The sequence below is a fragment of the Lissotriton vulgaris genome, chromosome 4_1 (assembly GCF_964263255.1).
Source record: "Lissotriton vulgaris chromosome 4_1, aLisVul1.2, whole genome shotgun sequence".
NCBI lineage: Eukaryota > Metazoa > Chordata > Amphibia > Caudata > Salamandridae > Lissotriton > Lissotriton vulgaris.
In genome coordinates this window covers 2,073,686,653-2,073,707,922 of record NC_141691.1, presented here as the reverse complement: position 1 = coordinate 2,073,707,922, position 21,270 = coordinate 2,073,686,653, and the positions used below count along the sequence as shown (strand labels likewise).

The 21,270-nt window shown below is 53.8% G+C and overlaps 1 protein-coding gene across 1 annotated transcript in view; it reads right to left on the bottom strand.

Annotated features, from left to right (window-relative positions):
- DGAT1 (diacylglycerol O-acyltransferase 1) overlaps positions 1-21,270 on the bottom strand; it is a 218,784-nt gene that overhangs the window by 121,892 nt on the left and 75,622 nt on the right. The window contains exons 2-3 of the mRNA XM_086966508.1: positions 8,072-8,159; positions 5,454-5,494 (exon numbers count right to left, since the gene is read on the bottom strand). Coding sequence (XP_086822634.1) covers positions 5,454-5,494; positions 8,072-8,159 — 129 coding nt within the window. The remainder of the gene's footprint in view (positions 1-5,453; positions 5,495-8,071; positions 8,160-21,270) is intronic.

Below are 21,270 nucleotides of genomic sequence, written 5' to 3'. Positions count from 1 at the left end.
AGACGGGGGGGCAAGCAACACAGACGGGGGGCAAGCAACACGGACAGCAGACGGGGGGGCCAAGCAACACGGACAGCAGACGGGGGGGCCAAGCAACACGGACAGCAGACGGGGGGGGCCAAGCAACACGGACAGCAGACGGGGGGGGGCCAAGCAACACGGACAGCAGACGGGGGGGGCCAAGCAACACGGACAGCAGACGGGGGGGGGCCAAGCAACACGGACAGCAGACGGGGGGGGGGGGCCAAGCAACACGGACAGCAGACGGGGGGGCCAAGCAACACGGACAGCAGACGGGGGGGGCCAAGCAACACGGACAGCAGACGGGGGGGCCAAGCAACATGGACAGCAGACGGGGGGGGCCAAGCAACACGGACAGCAGACGGGGGGGCCAAGCAACACGGACAGCAGACGGGGGGGCCAAGCAACACGGACAGCAGACGGGGGGGCAAGCAACACGGACACCAGACGGGGGGCCAAGCAACACAGACACCAGACGGGGGGGGGGCAAGCAACACAGACGGGGGGCCAAGCAACACGGACACCAGACCGGGGGGGGGGGCAAGCAACACGGACACCAGACGGGGGGGCCAAGCAACACGGACAGCAGGCTGGGGGGCCAAGCAACACGGACACCAGACGGGGGGGGGCAAGCCACACAGACACCAGACGGGGGGGGGCAAGTAACACAGACAGCAGACGGGGGGGCAAGCCACACAGACAGCAGACGGGGGGGCAAGCAACACAGACGGGGGGCCAAGCAACACGGACACCAGACCGGGGGGGGGGGGGGGGGGGGGAGGCAAGCAACACGGACACCAGACGGGGGGGCCAAGCAACACGGACACCAGACGGGGGGGCCAAGCAACACGGACAGCAGACGGGGGGGCCAAGCAACACGGACAGCAGACGGGGGGGCCAAGCAACACAGACAGCAGACGGGGGGGCAAGCAACGCAGACGGGGGGGGCAAGCAACACAGACAGCAGACGGGGGGCCAAGCAACACGGACACCAGACGGGGGGCCAAGCAACACGGACACCAGACGGGGGGCCAAGCAACACGGACACCAGACGGGGGGCCAAGCAACACGGACACCAGACGGGGGGCCAAGCAACACGGACACCAGACGGGGGGCCAAGCAACACGGACACCAGACGGGGGGCCAAGCAACACGGACACCAGACGGGGGGCCAAGCAACACGGACACCAGACGGGGGGCCAAGCAACACGGACACCAGACGGGGGGCCAAGCAACACGGCCACCAGATGGGGGGCCAAGCAACACGGACACCCGACGGGGGGGGGGGGGGGCAAGCAACACAGACAGCAGACGGGGGGGCCAAGCAACACGGACAGCAGACGGGGGGGCCAAGCAACACGGACAGCAGACGGGGGGGGCCAAGCAACACGGACAGCAGACGGGGGGGGGCCAAGCAACACGGACAGCAGACGGGGGGGGCCAAGCAACACGGACAGCAGACGGGGGGGGCCAAGCAACACGGACAGCAGACGGGGGGGCCAAGCAACACGGACAGCAGACGGGGGGGCCAAGCAACACGGACAGCAGACGGGGGGGGGCCAAGCAACACGGACAGCAGACGGGGGGGGGCCAAGCAACACGGACAGCAGACGGGGGGGGCCAAGCAACACAGACAGCAGACGGGGGGGCCAAGCAAAACAGACAGCAGACGGGGGGGGGGCCAAGCAACACAGACAGCAGACGGGGGGGCAAGCCACACAGACAGCAGACGGGGGGGGGCAAGCCACACAGACAGCAGACGGGGGGGCAAGCAACGCAGACGGGGGGGGCAAGCAACACAGACAGCAGACGGGGGGGCAAGCAACACAGACGGGGGGCCAAGCAACACGGACACCAGACGGGGGGCCAAGCAACACGGACACCAGACGGGGGGGGGCAAGCAACACAGACACCAGACGGGGGGGGGGCAAGCAACACAGACACCAGACGGGGGGGGCAAGCAACACAGACACCAGACGGGGGGGGGGGCAAGCAACACAGACAGCAGACGGGGGGGGCAAGCAACACAGACAGCAGACGGGGGGGGCAAGCAACACAGACAGCAGACGGGGGGGGCAAGCAACACAGACAGCAGACGGGGGGGGCAAGCAACACAGACAGCAGACGGGGGGGGCAAGCAACGCAGACGGGGGGGCAAGCAACACAGACAGCAGACGGGGGGGCAAGCAACACAGACGGGGGGCCAAGCAACACGGACACCAGACGGGGGGCCAAGCAACACGGACACCAGACGGGGGGGGGGCAAGCAACACAGACACCAGACGGGGGGGGCAAGCAACACAGACACCAGACGGGGGGGGCAAGCAACACAGACAGCAGACGGGGGGGGCAAGCAACACAGACAGCAGACGGGGGGGGGCAAGCAACACAGACAGCAGACGGGGGGGGGCAAGCAACACAGACAGCAGACGGGGGGGGCAAGCAACACAGACAGCAGACGGGGGGGGCAAGCAACACAGACAGCAGACGGGGGGGGGCAAGCAACACAGACATCAGACGGGGGGGGGCAAGCAACACAGACAGCAGACGGGGGGGGCAAGCAACACAGACAGCAGACGGGGGGGGCAAGCAACACAGACAGCAGACGGGGGGGCAAGCAACACAGACAGCAGACGGGGGGGCAAGCAACACAGACAGCAAACGGGGGGGGGCAAGCAACACAGACAGCAGACGGGGGGGGGCAAGCCACACAGACAGCAGACGGGGGGGGCAAGCCACACAGACAGCAGACGGGGGGGGCAAGCCACACAGACAGCAGACGGGGGGGCAAGCCACACAGACAGCAGACGGGGGGGGCAAGCCACACAGACAGCAGACGGGGGGGGCAAGCCACACAGACAGCAGACGGGGGGGGCAAGCCACACAGACAGCAGACGGGGGGGGCAAGCCACACAGACAGCAGACGGGGGGGCAAGCAACGCAGACGGGGGGCAAGCAACACTGACAGCAGACGGGGGGCAAGCAACACAGACGGGGGGGCCAAGCAACACGGACACCAGACGGGGGGGGGGGCCAAGCAACACGAACACCAGACGGGGGGGGGGCCAAGCAACACGAACACCAGACGGGGGGGGGGCCAAGCAACACGGACAGCAGACGGGGGGGGGCAAGCAACACGGACAGGGGGGACAAGCAACGCAGACGGGGGGCCAAGCAACACGGACACCAGACCGGGGGGGGGGCCAAGCAACACGAACACCAGACGGGGGGGGGCCAAGCAACACGGACACCAGACGGGGGGGCCAAGCAACACGGACACCAGACGGGGGGGCCAAGCAACACGGACACCAGACGGGGGGGGCAAGCAACACAGACACCAGACGGGGGGGGGGGCAAGCAACACAAACACCAGACGGGGGGGGGCAAGCAACACAGACACCAGACGGGGGGGGGGCAAGCAACACAGACACCAGACGGGGGGGGGGCAAGCAACACAGACAGCAGACGGGGGGCCAAGCAACACAGACAGCAGACGGGGGGGGCAAGCAACACAGACAGCAGACGGGGGGGGCAAGCAACACAGACAGCAGACGGGGGGGGCAAGCAACACAGACAGCAGACGGGGGGGCCAAGCAACACAGACAGCAGACGGGGGGGCCAAGCAACACAGACAGCAGACGGGGGGGCCAAGCAACACAGACAGCAGACGGGGGGGCCAAGCAACACAGACAGCAGACGGGGGGGCCAAGCAACACAGACAGCAGACGGGGGGGCAAGCAACACAGACAGCAGACGGGGGGGCAAGCAACACAGACAGCAAACGGGGGGGCAAGCAACACAGACAGCAAACGGGGGGGCAAGCAACACAGACAGCAGACGGGGGGGCAAGCAACACAGACAGCAAACGGGGGGGGGCAAGCAACACAGACAGCAGACGTGGGGGGCAAGCCACACAGACAGCAGACGGGGGGGGGCAAGCCACAGACAGCAGACGGGGGGGGGGGCAAGCCACAGACAGCAGACGGGGGGGGGGGGCAAGCCACACAGACAGCAGACGGGGGGCAAGCAACGCAGACGGGTGGGGCAAGCAACACAGACAGCAGACGGGGGGACAAGCAACACAGACGGGGGGCCAAGCAACACGGACACCAGACGGGGGGGGCCAAGCAACACGAACACCAGACGGGGGGGGGGCCAAGCAACACGAACACCAGACGGGGGGGGCCAAGCAACACGGACAGCAGACGGGGGGGGGGGGGCAAGCAACACGGACAGCAGACGGGGGGGGGCAAGCAACACGGACAGCAGACGGGGGGGGCAAGCAACACGGACAGCAGACGGGGGGGCAAGCAACACGGACAGCAGACGGGGGGGGCAAGCAACACGGACAGCAGACGGGGGGGGCAAGCAACGCAGACGGGGGGCCAAGCAACACGGACACCAGACCGGGGGCGGGCCAAGCAACACGAACACCAGACGGGGGGGGGCCAAGCAACACGGACACCAGACGGGGGGGGGGCCAAGCAACACGGACACCAGACGGGGGGCCCAAGCAACACGGACACCAGACGGGGGGGCCAAGCAACACGGACACCAGACGGGGGGGGGCCAAGCACCACGGACACCAGACGGGGGGGGCAAGCACCGCGGACAGCAGATGGGGGGGCCAAGCACCGCGGACAGCAGATGGGGGGGGGGGCAAGCACCGCGGACAGCAGATGGGGGGGCAAGCACCGCGGTCAGCAGATGGTGGGGGGGCCCAAGCACCGCAGACAGCAGATGGTGGGGGGGCCAAGCACCGCGGACAGCAGATGGTGGGGGGGCCAAGCAACGCGGACAGCAGATGGTGGGGGGGCCAAGCAACGCGGACAGCAGATGGTGGGGGGGCCAAGCAACGCGGACAGCAGATGGGGGGGGGGGGCCAGCAACGCGGACAGCAGATGGGGGGCCAAGCAACGCGGACAGCAGATGGGGGGGCCAAGCAACACAGACAAGGGAGGGTGGGAGCAACACAGAGGGTGAGCAGTACTTGAGGGAACCAGCTGAAAAAAGCACTCTAGTAGATGCTTAAACACAAGGAAAAAAGTAACATAATAAAAAGAGCAGTGGAAGGGCCCAAGTAATGTGTCCATGCTCCAAGGGATGGGACAAACACATTAAAAGGAAAGAAGCCTTAATCAGCTGACCGATAAGAAGCAAGTAATAAGAGTGACAATGAAGCCCACCAATGGGTGGGCTATACGTCCACCGTGTAGAAAACAAAAGATCTTGCAAGCCACAGCACATGCGCTGTTCTCAGGCCAGGCTTACAAACATGCTATGACTGTGTGACATTGGACAGTGCTTTACCAACATAACCTTCCATGCAGCTGTGAAATGGACCAATCACAATTTAGAAAGCTGCAGACAGATCACATATAGTGTTGAAATACAGTCTATGAACACATCAAGCAGCAGTCATTCCAACTTACTTTATGAGGTTTTCTAGACATAACCGTGCGTTGCCCAAGATCTAAAAAGAAGACAAAACCTGTGCTTAGATTGTATCACTACAAGCAGGTGACACAAATCCACCATTATTATTTATTAACTGTTCAAATAATTAAAATGATTACAGTAAAAAAGCATAAAACTGGTAAATGAGAAATTGATCACATTAAAACTACGAAGGCTGCCAGTTTAAACGTTTTTTGTTCAAGTATTAAATCCCCTCTCCGCTGCACCCACTCGGGCCGCCAGAACCGGGTTTCAGAGTTTTAGACAGCTGCGTCGGCCTGAGCAGTTTTCTGCTACAGCAGGCTGTGGATGGTTGTCCTTGTCCCTTCCATTTATAGCCATTGATGTGGTGCGGTCTCTGTAGGACGGGTGAATAGGATCAGGGTTCTTCCCTCGTTTGAGGGGAGGCTGCATTGTCTCCCTTGTTATACCTCGCTGGTGGCCCTGGTTTGTGTGCACTCGTTTGCGGCCTTTAAAGCCATTCTAATCAGATGAATGAATTTCCCAAGACTTGCCAGGGTCATCGTGGTTGTTCTAGAAAAGCACAAGGCTGATGCTTCGCGGCATATCTCGATTCTCTTGGTGATGCACAGACTGGGCGGAGAAGTTGATGACGTTCGTTCGTAATGGAGGGCCAGCAGCATAAAAGGTGAAGCCAGGATTCTCTTGTGTAGGGGCACAGTCTACAGCTTGTAATTTCCCCCTTGCGAGCCCATGCAGGGTTAAATTCAGTGATTCCTAGAGTACACAGTCTCATGGAGAGGATTTTGGTTCTGGCTTGAGGTGTCAGGGCCTCATGCAGGTAGGGTTGTGCCTTGCCTACCGTGTAGGAGCTGTTCAGCGGGTCTAGGTGGGGGCTGTAACGAAGGGACTTAAGATCCAGATCGAATGAGGTTTTGCGGACTTGTCTGTTTATGGCTTTTTTCATGCATTTAGTGGGATTACTGGCAGTGGTATGCTCTTTCCTCGATCTTTAACGTCTTGAGTGCTTTGCCAAAGCTGGTGTGCCATACTGATCTTGGCCCCTCAAAGATGGCTCTCAATTGGTGTCTTAAGGAGTTTGTTGGGGCCCTTATAATCCTCAAGTATAGTTTTATGATCTCCCCTTGGCACATCCAGTCTGGCCTTACCAGGCCTAGCTCCAGTCTTAGCCTTGACTTTGTTGCCGGCCTTGGGATAGAAAAGACTGATTTATATACTTTGGCTTGGGTTGCGATGAGAAGGGCTTCCTGAGACCCGGAAAAGCCTGGTGGCCATAGCTAATGGCTGGCAGCAATTTTGCTTTTAAAGCAGTTAATGTTGGTCCGGCCGTGGGGCTTATCAGGTTTAAGCTCAGTTGCTTTAACAGGAATATCACCTTATTGGCTTTGGACGACTGCTGTTTCAGCTGGACATTTGTCTTGGCCCGTTCCGTAAGCCAAACCCTTAGATCGTTATACTCTGCCACTGTACTGATTTGCAGATCTCCCATTAGCCATTGCGCTTTCTCCCAAAAATGACTACCTTCGTTTTCCCTTGGTTGACTATAAGATGGTTATCTTGGTTGAATTGATTCAACGCATTTAGGGCTCTCTTTAGGCCCACCCTCGTGTGGTCCATTATGGCGGCGTCATCGGCATATTGTAGCACCGGCAGCCTCATGCTGCCTAATCTCGGGGCTACTAGGATGGCGCCTTTCAGGGCGTCCCTCAAATCCGCCGTATACAGGTTAAAGAGGATGGGAGCCAGCACACATCCCTGTTTCAGCCAAATCCACCAGTGACTGACAACCCCACCCTCACCCTCTTCTGTGGCCTCGGGAGAGCCAATCAAGTCAAAGAAGAATCCCAAGTCTACAAAGCTACTGGCAGCAAAGGCCAGACCCAGAGGAGCAGCCGGACACCTGGCCAGAGCGGTGTTACTGCCCACCTGGCTCCACTGCCTTCATTTTACTTTGCTCATTCACAGAGGATTCAAGAAAGTTATCCACAATCAGCCTGGTGTGCTCTGTCATTTTAATGACGGTCATTAAAATGTTAACCTCTTAAGTGCTGCGTCGGGGCGTTGGCCGACGGCAGCACTACCTCCCCAGTGCTGCGCACGACCATTGGACGTCCATTCAGCACTAGTTCCAATGGACAGCGCAGCACTGGGGAGGGATATTTGCGCCGCATCTAAGGTGTTAATATAGTCCGCAGATAGGCCAGTACAACACAACTACATTTTAACAAAAGATGTAAAAGTGTCTGGATATCGTCACACAGAGGGGATTCTTCAAGTGGTTGAGGACCAATGAAGGGTCAGCAATGGAGAATGCAATTGCTCGCAGACATACATATATGCTACACTGAAGTTAGGCTTAAGCTTGCTCAGAACACAAAAATGTATATTCCATAGGCCTCTGGAATTCACTGGGGAGGGAAACACAAACATACACACACACACACACACACACACGTTATGGTTACAAAACAGATTTGACAAAACCTGAAATTAGCCGTTTATGGTTCAGGAACTGCATCTCCGTGGAGAAGCAGAGAGTTATTGAATAAATAAATAAAATAGCCACAGGTCCTCCATACGAAAGGAATGCACGGCTCTCACTGCTACTCACCAGCATGATGACACACCAGTTCAGGATGCCTCTGTAGTTACTGAACCCGCTGGCGGAGCTGAGCAGGGACTCCTGCAGCTTGTGGCATCTGGTCAAGAAAGAAGATGCATGGATTCAGGTGAGTGGAAGGAAACAGCAGAGAAGAGCTGGAGCATTCTGTAGAACTTAGAGGTTTGGATTGCATCCACTAAAGGGGAGGTACACACGGGTATTCAAAGGGAAAGAGATTAGAAAGCTACACAAGGAGCTAACTTGAAGATATGCTTTCACAAGCAATAAGTTACAATAGAAAATATCTTTACAGTATGGAAGGCCACCAGGCTCTTAATCTGCCCATGTCTTTTATTCTTCTACACCTACCAGGTTTGCACAGTCCTTACAACCCCACATTTATGTTTCCACCTCCTCCGTTTTTACTTTCCTTTAACAAGACCAAAGGAAGAGTCAAACTTATCACTACTCCCGGGAGAGACAAAGAGGAACCGAACCCTCAGAGCTCAACCTCCACACCACTGGTAAGGATGGGACTCTAGATTGCTAGAACTAACTGGTACAAGCAAACTATGCTGGACCACAGGGAGTAATAAATGCTGTTGGGTCATTTTGTCTTGCCTGTGCCCATACAAAAGGGGGTGGTGATGGTGAATGCTTGAATCCAGTGGCAAAGTGAGCAAGGGACTCACGTCTGAGCATACCCTGCCACACTTATGGCGGCCAAAAGCAGACCAAAAGGGGGTGGTGATGGACGGAGCATCTGAACCAAGCAAACACTCACACCCAGTCAAAAGATCTGAGTTTAATCCATCACCATCTTTAGCCCACTCTGCCACCCCAGTTCAGACATGGCTATATGCAAATCAGTCTGACCCTGTGCCTCATGGGAACAGTCCAGCCCGAACTGCCAAGCAATGCCAGGCACAGGGTCAGACTGATTTGCATATGGCCATGTCTGAACGGGCTAAAGAACGGTGATGGATTAAACACAGGTCTCTTGACTGGGTGTGAGTGTTTGATTGGTTCAGATGCTCCGTCCATCACCACCCCCTTTTGTACCGCATTGGCCTGTGCCCATAGGCAGCGAGTCCTTAACACGGCGTATCTCTGGATTCGCCTTGCAGTTTCACACTAGTTAGCTGCATAAGTAAGGATAGCCAAGAACCTGCAGTTTCACAATAGCTAGCTGCATAAGTAAGAATAGCCAAGATCCTGCAGTGTCACACTAGCTAGCTGCATAAGTAAGGATAGCCAAGATCCTGCAGTGTCACACTAGCTAGCTGCATAAGTGAGGATAGCCAAGATCCTGCAGTTTTACACTAGCTAGCTGCATAAGTAAGGATAGCCAAGATGGAGTAGTTTCTGTCCTGTAACTCCAGTTCTGTAGTAGGGGTATCTCTGTTATATTTTCCTTTGAACTCCACAAATTAAGTGTGAGTAATACCTCTTTGTCTGTTTGTCATTTTTGTCCTGACGAAAGCCCCGTAGACTCCTTTGAGCCAGAGGGGGCTGAAACATGTCGACACTCCTGTAATTTGCATACTTCTGGATCTCATAATTTGATCCCAGTTAAGTACCCATTGATTTTATTATAAGATCCACACTATTTCATTAAAATACTTATAAGTGAAGATCTTATTTTTAAATTATATATTTTTTTCTTTTGCACTATATTTTTTTCTCTGGCCACTGCAATCCAGACCAGAGGAGCCTCAGGTCGAGGCAGGCACCCACACTACCTATGGTACCCAATGATAACTGCCAACGAACCACAATGTAGGGGCGGAAAAACGATATATACCGCTACACCTGTTTACATTGGGTCTTTTGAGGGTACCATAGTTTTTTCCAACCAATGGTCTGGATCTGTTACAAGTGTCCATTTTTTCACTTGATTAACGCTGGTATCTCTGTTATAGTCATAATCTAGTGAATAGTCCCACCCATGTGCGTGGACCCCGGCAATCAAAAATAATCTCTTAAGTTGTCAAAATAATGCAGAAACTGCAAAGACACTTAAGAGAGAATTTAAAGACAAATAATGCAGCCTATATCCACAGGCTACACTGTCCAGTACTTCAACTAGAAATTCCACCAAAATTCACCACACACAGCACAGCCTGCTAGTTTCTACCATAGAGAAACCTGCCTCCCCCAGTCAAAGACTCAGGAATGATAGAGAGGAAGGCAGGGACAGACAAGCCCCATAGGCTGCCATTATGTGGCTTAAATAGGATACTGTGCCTTTAAGAGAACTTTCCAGAACTTCTCCCAGTATCCCAGAATGCATAGCAGGTCCCTCTTACTTCAGTTCTTTTTGAAGGCGAAGCACGCCAGACCTGTCGCATTCTTGTATGATGAAAAAAGTCTCCACCGGGGAGGAGGGCGGGCGCTTATGACTATAACAGAGATACCCCTACTACAGAACTGGAGTTACAGGACAGAAACTACTCCTTCTGTAGTAGGGGATCTCTGTGTATAGTCATAATCTAGTGAATAGAATGGCAAGCCCATCCCCACACCAAAACGGCGGTGGAGAATAAATACATAACGCCACTACTGTGCGAACAAATTCCGCAGCGAAGCCCGGCCAACCTGAGCGTCTGCCCTGGCATCAGTGTCCAGGCAGTAATGCTTAGCAAAGGTATGAACCGACTTCCAAGTGGCTGCCTTGCAGATTTCAGCAATCGGCACGTTACGGAGCAGAGCCGTCGTGGCAGCTTTGCCCCTGGTGGAATGAGCCTTAGGCTTACCTCCTAAGGTCTTATTAGCCTTCTGGTAACACAATTGTATGCAGGACACAATCCACCTAGAGATGGACTGCTTCGAGGTCGCAAGACCCGTCCTGACCGATCCATAATTGATAAACAACTGGTCAGACCTACGAATATCCTTGGTTTTATCCAGATAAAATTTCAACACCCTCCTAACATCCAGGGAATGGAGAGACCTCTCCGCTGGGGATGAAGGGTTCTGAAAAAACGTAGGCAAAGTGATAGTCTGGTTGATATGAAAATCAGAGATAACCTTGGGAAGAAATTTAGGGTGAGTACGCATAACAACCTTAGCAGCATGAAATACAGTATAAGGTTCAGTACAACACAACGCCTGAATTTCACTCACCCTGCGGGCCGATGTAATGGCCACGAGGAACGCCGCCTTCCAGGACAGGTGCTGCAACGAAGCCTTATGAATAGGTTCAAAAGGCTCCTTCATCAATCTGGACAGCACCACATTCAATTCCCATGAAGGCGAGGGAAGCCTGACAGGAGGGAATACTTTCTTCAAGCTTTCCAGAAAATCTTTGATCACAGGGATCTGGAAAAAGGAAGTCTGTGAAGGGCATTTCCTGTAGGCAGTCAATGCAGCAAGATGAACCTTAATGGAATGGACATTAAGGCCAGACTGCGCCAAATGCAAAAGGTAAGGAAGGATGACATCTTCCTTACATGTCGTAGGGTCATGGTTCTTAGACTGGCACCAGATACAAAACCTCTTCCACTTGTAAGCATATGAAGTCCGAGTGGAAGGTCTCTTAGACTCCTTCAGTATGTCCATGCAATCCTCGGGAAGATTCAGATGGCCATATTGCACTATCTCAGGAGCCATGCCGCCAAACTCAAAGACGAGAGGTTGGGGTGTAACATCCGCCCCCCGAACTTCGTGAGAAGGTCCGGCCTGCACGGCAACCGAATGTGAGGAAGGAGAGACCGGTGAAGTAGGTCCGTGAACCACCACTGCCTGGGCCACTCCGGGGCGATGAGTATCATCCGAGCTCTGGACCGGGCCAGCTTGATGAGTACCGCCGGAATCAGGGGGATGGGAGGAAAGGCGTACAGAAAGCCGTTCGTCCAGCTGATCCATAACGCATTCCCCAGCGTCCCTTGCTGGAAGTACCTGGAGGCGAAGTCTCTGCACTTGCTGTTTTCGGCGGTGGCGAACAAATCTACGTCCGGAGTTCCCCACCTTGCGAAGACTTCTCCTAGTACTTCGTCGTTTATGACCCATTCGTGGTTTTCCTGAAGCAGTCTGCTCAGTGCGTCTGCCTGAACATTCTGCACACCTGGTAGATGGGTGGCCGTTATCGTCAGTCCTCTGGCCAGGAGCCAGTGCCAGATCGTCTGCGCCTCCTGTGACAGTGTGCGCGATCTCGAGCCCCCCTGCTTGTTGAGGTAATACATCGTGGTGGTATTGTCCGTCTGTACAAGCAGAGAGTTGGTCTGGAAGGACGGAAGAAAAGCCTTCAGCGCCAAGTGAACAGCCCTGAGCTCCAGGAAATTGATGTGATACGTGGCCTCCATCGGTGACCACGTGCCCTGAATCTGCAAAGTCCCGGAGTGCGCTCCCCATCCCAGAAGAGACGCATCCGTCACGACAGTCTGCGTGGGAACGTCCTTGTGAAAGGGAACCCCTCTGAGGAGATTCTCCGCCGAACACCACCACTTCAGAGACTGAAGAGCATGCAGCGACAGTCGAATCTTGTCGTCCCAAGATCCTTTCCGCTGATCCCACTGGTCCTCCAAGCACTCCTGCAGCGGTCTCATGTGCAGCCGTGCGTGTGGCGTCAGGAAGATACAAGAGGCCATCGATCCCAGTAGAGAAGATACCGTCCTCACTGTTGTAGATGGAGTCGTCATAAGAGCCTGAGCCTTTCGAAGGAGTGATAATCGTCGCTCTTCCGAAGGAGACACGCTTGCTGACAGCGTATTGATGGAGGCTCCCAAGTACTGTATGCATTGGACCGGAGTCGGGACAGACTTGGCCATGTTGATGTGCAGCCCCAACTTGTTCAAGAGAACGCACGTCTTCTGGAAGTGTGCTCGCGCTTCCGAGAAGGAGGATGCCTTGATCAACCAATCGTCCAGGTACGGGTAGACGAACACCTTGTTCTTCCTCAGGTGTGCTGCTACCACCGCCATGCACTTCGAGAACGTTCTCGGCGCAGACTTCAGTCCGAATGGGAGTACTGTGTATTGATAGTGATTGGTGCCGACTTGGAACCGCAGGAACTTCCTGTGTTTGTGTGCAATGGGCACATGGAAGTAAGCATCCTGTAGGTCTATAGCGCAAAGCCAGTCCCCCTGTTGCAACTGAGGGTAAATCTGATGCAACGACAGCATGCGGAACTTTTCTCTGCGAATCCATTTGTTTGCCTGTCGCAAATCCAGAATGGGCCTGAACTCGTTCTTGTCCTTCTTGCGAACCAGGAAGAACCGGGAGTACAGACCTCTTCCTCTCTGAGACCGAGGTACGTCTTCTATCGCCCGTTTCCTCAACAGGATATCCGCTTCCGCCTGAAGCTCGCGCAGCTGAAACTGCGAGCTGACCGGGGGGGATAGCTGGAGGAGGGCTGGTGAACCGAAGACTGTATCTATTGCAAACAATATTCAGCACCCACTTGTCCTGAGTAATTTTTCTCCACTCTGCCAGAAAAAGTTGGATGCTTCCCCCTACCGGAGTGGGTAACGGATCCGGGGGAAGTAAGTCCCTAGGGCCTAGGCCCCGCCTGGCCCTTGGGCGCCGGAGCCGATTGCTGGCCTCCCCTGCCCCTCTGCCGCTTCTGGAACGGCTTCCGGAACTGCTGCTGCCGCTGGGAGAGTCCTGAGGCCTGTCCTCGACCTCGGCCCTGTCCGCCGAACCGCCGTTGGAAGGGGCGGTACTGCTTCTTGGTCTCTTTGGGCTTTTCCAGGCCCACAGCCGTCAGCGTTTCGGCCTCCGCCTTCATGCGGGCCATTTCATCATCGGCATGTTTCCCGAAGAGGGTCTCCCCGGAAAACGGCAGATTGGCCACCCTCTGCTGTGCGTCCGGTTTCAGGGACGTAAGCCGGAGCCATGCGTGACGCCGCTGGTTGATCCCGTGGCAAAATCCGTGAGCCGCCAACAGGGAAGAGTCCGCAGCCGCGCTGATTATCTGGTTGGCCACCAGCATCCCCTCACTCAGGACTTCCGTGAAGTCTTCACGCTGCTCCCGGGGCAAATGCTCCGCAAAGCGCTCAAGGGAGTCCCAGAGGGCGCGGTCGTAACGACCCAACAAAGCCGTGGCACTCGCCGCTTTCATGGAGGTCGCGGAAGTACCACAAACTTTCCTTCCTGCCGAGTCCATCCATCTCGATTCCTTGTCCGGGGGGACCGTGGAGGTCGGGGTGGTGGCATGCTGCTTGCGGGCCGCCGTGACGATGACGGAGTCCGGTGGAGGCTCGGCCCTCAAGAAGGCCGGATCCGATTCTGGAGCTCGGTACTTCTTAAGTAATCTCGAAGGGGCCGCCCTCGTCACAGCCGGAGTGAGAAACAGAGCCATAGCAGGTTCTTCCAGGCCCGGCACCAGGGGCAGGAGAGGACGAGACAGATGCCTCTGATGCAGCGTCTCGAAGATGACCGATGTCTTCGGTGTAGGCACCGTCAGGGAGATGCCGAGCTTCGCTGCGCCCCGCAACAGTACGTCCTGAAAGGCCACCAGGTCATCTATCGGGGACACTCTGGTGTCCGGAGACCCCGATAGGGTAGGTGAATAATCCCTGGTCCCAGAGGACCTCGTGTGAGAGCGAGACTCGCGCCTCCTATGGCGGTGCCTCGATCTCGTGGATGATCTGTGCCTCGATCTGTCCTTCCGCCCAGAGCGCGAGCGAGACCTGCCAGCCCGTGGGCGCTCCTTCGGTTTGCGCGGAGGGGTCTTCCTTGGCTCATCACGAGGCGTCTTCGGTTCCTCCCGGGGTTTCGGTTTCGGAGTCCCCTTGGGAGGAGCAGGCAGGGACGGCAGGGAAGTGGACCTCGGAGGAGGAACCTTCGGCTGCGGTGCGGGCCCATGCGGAGGGACCGGAGGTGGAGGAGTGTCCCCTGAAGGCAGTGGTGGTTTGGGCGGAGGGTCCTCCTTAGGCACGGGGGGAGGAGTCGGAGTCCTGGGCCGGGACGGAGTGTACACTTCCGAGTACACCGAGCCCGGCGTCCCTCCAGGCGAGGGGCGCGGAGATCCATCCCCATCCGCCGGCGACCTCTTCCTCTTGCGACCACCGCTGGAAGCAGCGTGACTCCTGGGACTAGAGTCCCTTTTTTGTCGTTTTGGAGCGGGTGACCTGCTCCCTGACGCTGACCGCTGTCTGCTGGACGCAGAACGACGCTTCTCCGGCGTCGAATGACGTCTCCTGGACTCCGGCGTCGAGCGCCGTCTCCTCGGCGTCGACCGCCTCCTTCTCGGCGTCGACCGCCGGCGTCCTCTCGACGTCGGGCGGTCCGCCCTCGACAACGAGCGCCGTCGTCGTCTTGATGTTCCCGACGTCGAGGAGCCCCTCGACGTCGATCGGCGGCGTCGCCGCGATGGAGATCGACGGTGTCGCCTCGACGGCGAGCGTCGGCGCCGCCTCGACGGTGAGCGTCGATGCACGTCACTGTGCCTTCGGCGTCGGTATGACCTCGACGTCGACGAAGACGATGACGTCGACGGCGGCCTCGACGTCGGTTTCTCCTTCGCCGTCGAGCCGTCGCGCCGTCTCGACCTGGAGCCCCGGGGAGAAGGGGAGCACGCCGTCGTCATCCCTCTCGACGCCGTCGTCGATGCCATCGATGCCGACGGAGAATGGGATCGTTGGCTGGACTTCCTGCCCCTGGGGAGCCCCCCAGGGGCCTCAGCAGAGGCAGAGGGATCCCTCCCAGGCTGCCCAGACCCACCTGCAGCACGTTGGCGCCTATCCTCCAGGCCAGCCAGCCTGATCTTCAATCTGTCCCTGAGGGTCCTAGCAGAAAGTTGCTGGCAGATAACACACTCCTCAGGGCCATGATCCTCTGGAAGGCACACGATGCAGACATCATGGGGGTCGGTTTTGGCCTTCTTCCTCTCACATGCTGGGCACTTGACAAAAAGGCCAGGCATTTCGGAGCCCCAAAACGCCTAAAAAACAGCACAAAAGTGAGAAGAGAACACCAAGCAGTAACAGCAACACTTTTAAAAGTTAAAAGTGCAAAAACGAATTCAATAAACCCTTGTAAAAGGGAGAGCTCAATGCCAGGGTCCTGTAAGCAGGAGCCGGAAAAAAAGAACTGAAGTAAGAGGGACCTGCTATGCATTCTGGGATACTGGGAGAAGTTCTGGAAAGTTCTCTTAAAGGCACAGTATCCTATTTAAGCCACATAATGGCAGCCTATGGGGCTTGTCTGTCCCTGCCTTCCTCTCTATCATTCCTGAGTCTTTGACTGGGGGAGGCAGGTTTCTCTATGGTAGAAACTAGCAGGCTGTGCTGTGTGTGGTGAATTTTGGTGGAATTTCTAGTTGAAGTACTGGACAGTGTAGCCTGTGGATATAGGCTGCATTATTTGTCTTTAAATTCTCTCTTAAGTGTCTTTGCAGTTTCTGCATTATTTTGACAACTTAAGAGATTATTTTTGATTGCCGGGGTCCACGCACATGGGCGGGACTATTCACTAGATTATGACTATACACAGAGATCCCCTACTACAGAACTTGCAGTTGCACGCTAGCTAGCTGCACGTAAGGATAGCCAAGATCCCGCAGTTTAACACTAGCTAGCTGCATAAGTAAGGATAACCAATCCTGCAGTTTCACACTAGCTAGCTGCATAAGTTAGAATAGCCAAGACATGCTTTAGATACTTGACACATCATTAACAGTTGAACTAAGCCTTACTGACTTACTCCAAGAGGTGGAAAAGGTCCAGAATCAACTACATCACACACTGGTCACCTACAGTAAAGGTTAGTGTTCAGGTCAGTCATTTCTTTAAACTAAACTCTTCTCCTTAATCTCAGGAAACGTGGGTCACTTAAAAACCAGAACAATTCACCCCCAAAAGGTCCAACACTTCCAGAAGGCTTGATAAGACTGCCACAAGTGTGCACTAAACATTATAGCTAGGTAAACTAAAACGCAAATATATTCAATTTTAGGACTCAATTGATGTCAACTGGTTGCTATGACTAGTACTCAGAATTACTCGGCTATTATCGGATCCTCAGGCTAGGTTAATCATGGACATCCTGGTTTCCATAACCACAATCCCATCAATGTGCACCCGCTGTCTCAACATCTACTGTAGATTCCGTGACAGCCGAGGTGATCCACTCGAGAGGAGCGCAGCTTCTGCCAAACCACAACAACAACACAGCACAACGATTATAGATATGCAAAGCCACTACGACTGGAAAGAGGATCACACAGGACAAAGCAATTCAAAATGCTCAGGGGCCTCAAGTCCCCAAGAATAGCTGGAGGTCCCACCAGAGTTCACAAGGTTAGTTGGGAACCTACGTGGTTGAATAATCATGTCTCATGCCTTCGGAGGAATTTTCTGGGTCCAAGGGATAGGACTGACTTCAAGTGTCTCATTCACTGCTAGAGGCATTCAAGGTAATCCAAAGTAGGGCAGGGTTCCCAACGCATATCAATGTTTTCATTGAATTTTTCAGTGAAAGATGTGTTCAATCCAAAATGGCAGCTAATCTTATGATATCTATGTATATTTTATCAAAATTAACAAATAGCCATTTTCCTTTTTTCCAATTTAAAAACCACTAAACAGATCAAAGGATCTCAAGTTGGATCACGCGACTTCACCTCTTCCAAGCTTGGAGAAAAAGCATCCAGTCATTTTTTGTCGCTATTACAGACATTTCCCTATAAAAATAATATTATGTTGATCAGTTGGAAAAGCTTTAATCAATTATAAACTGAGCCTCTGGTTCTGACATCGAATAAAAAAAAATTCTAGTTATTGTGTCAAGAATATTAAATTCTACCAAGAACATGGAGGCACAAATTATCCACCCCGTGCATACGTACAACTTTCAATCTCTGATAACTGAGAATTAGGTTATTGGTGACTGATTAGGTCTTTCTTGGCAGTGTTACTTTTTTGACTGTTCCCATTTGAATGTCCTGTTTTTGGGGATAGAAGTTACCTTGCGCTTTGTCTTTTTAGGAAACTAGCATAAACTAGAGTAATGGTCGCCCTTGAAGACATGAGGTCGCCTGGACGTCAAGCCGTACATGTTAGGATTCAGCGGCAAAGGATTCAGAGATGGCATTTTTTTTGTGGAAGGTTCTATGATCTGGGTCCTTCCAAGATGCTTTGAATAACACATTTGAAGTTTTCAATGACTTTATTTTTCCCTCTGGATGAGAAGCTAACCTGCCAGGTTGTTCATCTTTAGCAAATTTGAGAAAAGAAAGAGGAAGGGCCATGGTGTCTCTGATAAAGGAGTGTGTGGTCAGATTGGACCCTCCCTTACATGTTTTGAACCTCCTTGATGGATCCTGACAAAACTCTTCAGGATCTGGTCAATGTGAATGAAACATCCTTTAGGAAATGTGTGGGTGAAGTGATATGCTTTATGAAGTGATATAAACATCATTTCATTTTTTTTTAATATCATATAACTATAACTTATGCCCTAAGTACCATGCAGGGTTATAAAGGATGTTATGTCACAGGCCTACCTTCCTAGTGAAAGAGGTGTGGCGCAGCGGACACTGCAGCTGACTTCGGAACCCGGGGGCTTATGGTTCGATCACCGGCAGAAGGTCAGCCCAGCACCATGTGACTCTGGGCAATAGCTCGCTTAATCTTCCCGACGGCCACCAGCGCCTTGACACCCTCGGGCAATTGTTTGCGCTTTACAAATACTGGACATTTTACTTCTTGGACGCTGGATCAGTTCTTTAGCTTAGCTCTCCACATCCTTAACAGTTGCAGCAAAAAGGCCTGGATTATATAGCGCATACTCATAAGCATACTGGAGATCTAGAAAGACCTGAGATTATGAGTATTTTAACTAAATAACCCCTTCCGTGCTCCCGTCGGCCAACAACCAACGGGGGCATTCCCTCCCTGGTGCTGCGAACGACAGTTGGCCGTCGCAGCCCCGCCCACTCTTTAGAACGCCTGCACCGCTGCGGAACTACTGCCGCGGTTATGGCATTAGGCAAGGTAAAAATTGGAAGAGCAATAAAAGGTAGCAACCTTAGCAACAAAATCAAACTAGACATCAAACGCGGGCTGTATCTACCCAGTGGAGTACCTCTTTCGAGGCTGAAGAATGGACTTGTAATTTGAAGGCTAGTTTTTCAACTATTACTTTCAGTCTTTTGAGCGGAATGCCTCTTAAGCAAAACAAAGAGGAACCATACAGCTGATGCGCGTGCCTTAAACTTGAATGGTCTCTCCTAAATACAGACTGGTATGCGTCATCTTATCTCCTGTTCTGCTGTCTCCCGCCAGCTTCTCCCATTCTCATCCACCCCTCTTTACCCTTCACCCTCCCTGTACATCAATCTCAACTCCTTGTTCTACTACTATCCACCATTCTCTGCACATTCATTTCGGACTCGGCTCCACCACTTAGGATTTGCTCATGACCCTCGTATGTTATCACCTTTCTCATCATCCCCACCCATCACAAGTGTCATCCACTGCCTTCACCCCTCTTTATTATCCTACTTCTACTCATCACCAGACTCGGTACATGCTTACCCATCCCCCATACTTTTGCAGGTTCTTTTTGCTGGACTTAGGACTCTGAGCACAGAAGAACCACTGCTGACCAGTGCTAAAGTGCATATGCTTTTCCCCTAAACACATTGGTTTACCCACAACTGGGATATTTAATTCATCTGTAAACCCCTAGTAAAGTGCACAACCCGTGATCAGGGCCTGTAAATGAATTGCTACTAGTGGGCCTGCTGCACGGATTGTGCCACTCACCCTTTAAACATCTGAGGCCTGGCACTACAGAGCCTGTGTGTGCAGCTTTACTGTCATATCAAAGGTAGGTCAGGACAAATAGAGAATATTATAGTTGCATAACGTAAGAAATTCCCAGACTCGATAGTTTGTTTGATAAATTTTTATGCTGAGGAGAGAGCTCCTGGATAGGAGTTTATTCAGAAACAGTAGCCAACACGTGTTTCGCTCCCTTACATGGCCATCCGGCCTGGGGCTTCATCAGGGCTGTGTATTTACATATATGGAAAGTGCATTGATTGTTAAGTGAAGTCGTCAAACTGACATTATAAACAAACAGCTTTACTGACATGTCGACTTGGCATTTAAAATCTCTTGCCTTAAACTCCCCTTTTATTACACACAAGTCATCTTTAAGGTAGGACCGAGGTAGCTCATAGGGCAGGGTGCTGTGTCAGTAAAAGGTAGGACTTGTACTTTTGTTTATGTGTTGGATGTCCTGATAGTGAAAAACACCCCTATTCGATTTCACTACTATGAGGGCTACTCCTTCCCTATTAGACCACTAGGCATTCCTTATTACACTTTTAAGCTGCAATTCCTGGTTGAGGATGAGTAGCTTGGCCATGTTTTATTTTGTTGGAACGGTAATGATAAAACCTTTCTACTGGTAAAGTTAGATTTAACATTACTATTTTAGAAATACCACTTTTGGAAAGTTAGCATTTCTCTGCTGTTAAAGCTCTGTGTGTCTGCAGCCGGTGTCCAAACGTCTGGGGTGGGTGACAGCTTGACTTTCTGCATTCCCTCTAGACCAACACACACAAAAGACGGTTCCCTCTAGACCAACACACACAAAAGAAGGTTCCCTCTAGACCAACACACACTGAAGAAGGTTATGTGGGTCGGAGCACCCATCTGCATCCTGATGGCACACCCTCGGCAGGACGGGAGGGAGGAGCCGACACTTAGGCAGTGTCCTGTCCCCACACAGGGTTGCTGCTCTGGAAGAACTGCTTTTCTGCTGTGATGCCCTGCTTCCCTCTGACCCTGCAGAGAAAGATCTGGACTCTGCTTGATCCCAGAATGATCTCCAAGGGCTTGTTGTCTTGCCTCCTGTTTGAGACTCATGACTCTCAAAGTCTCACAACTTGCTTGCTCCTTTTCCATTGGAAGTAGACCCAGGTGCTTGCTCCAGTCGAACCAACGCATCTCCTGTCTGCGAGTAGCAGAACCGATGCATTGTCTGTTGCCGGAGCAGAATTAGCACATCGTCTTAAAGAACCAACACATCGGAACCAAGGCCCGCCGCCGCTGCAGTGTGGCAAAATAGACACATGCCCACGACTGCGTGGAGAAACCGGATGCATAATCTACAGAACCAATGCCTCTCGGCACCTCGACTTTGGAACCGGCACATTGCCACCGCTGCGTGAAGAAAATCAACACATTACCTCGACTGCGAGATCGACAGCGCATCGCTTGGCTGCACCCCGCATCTCACAGTTCAGGAACAAG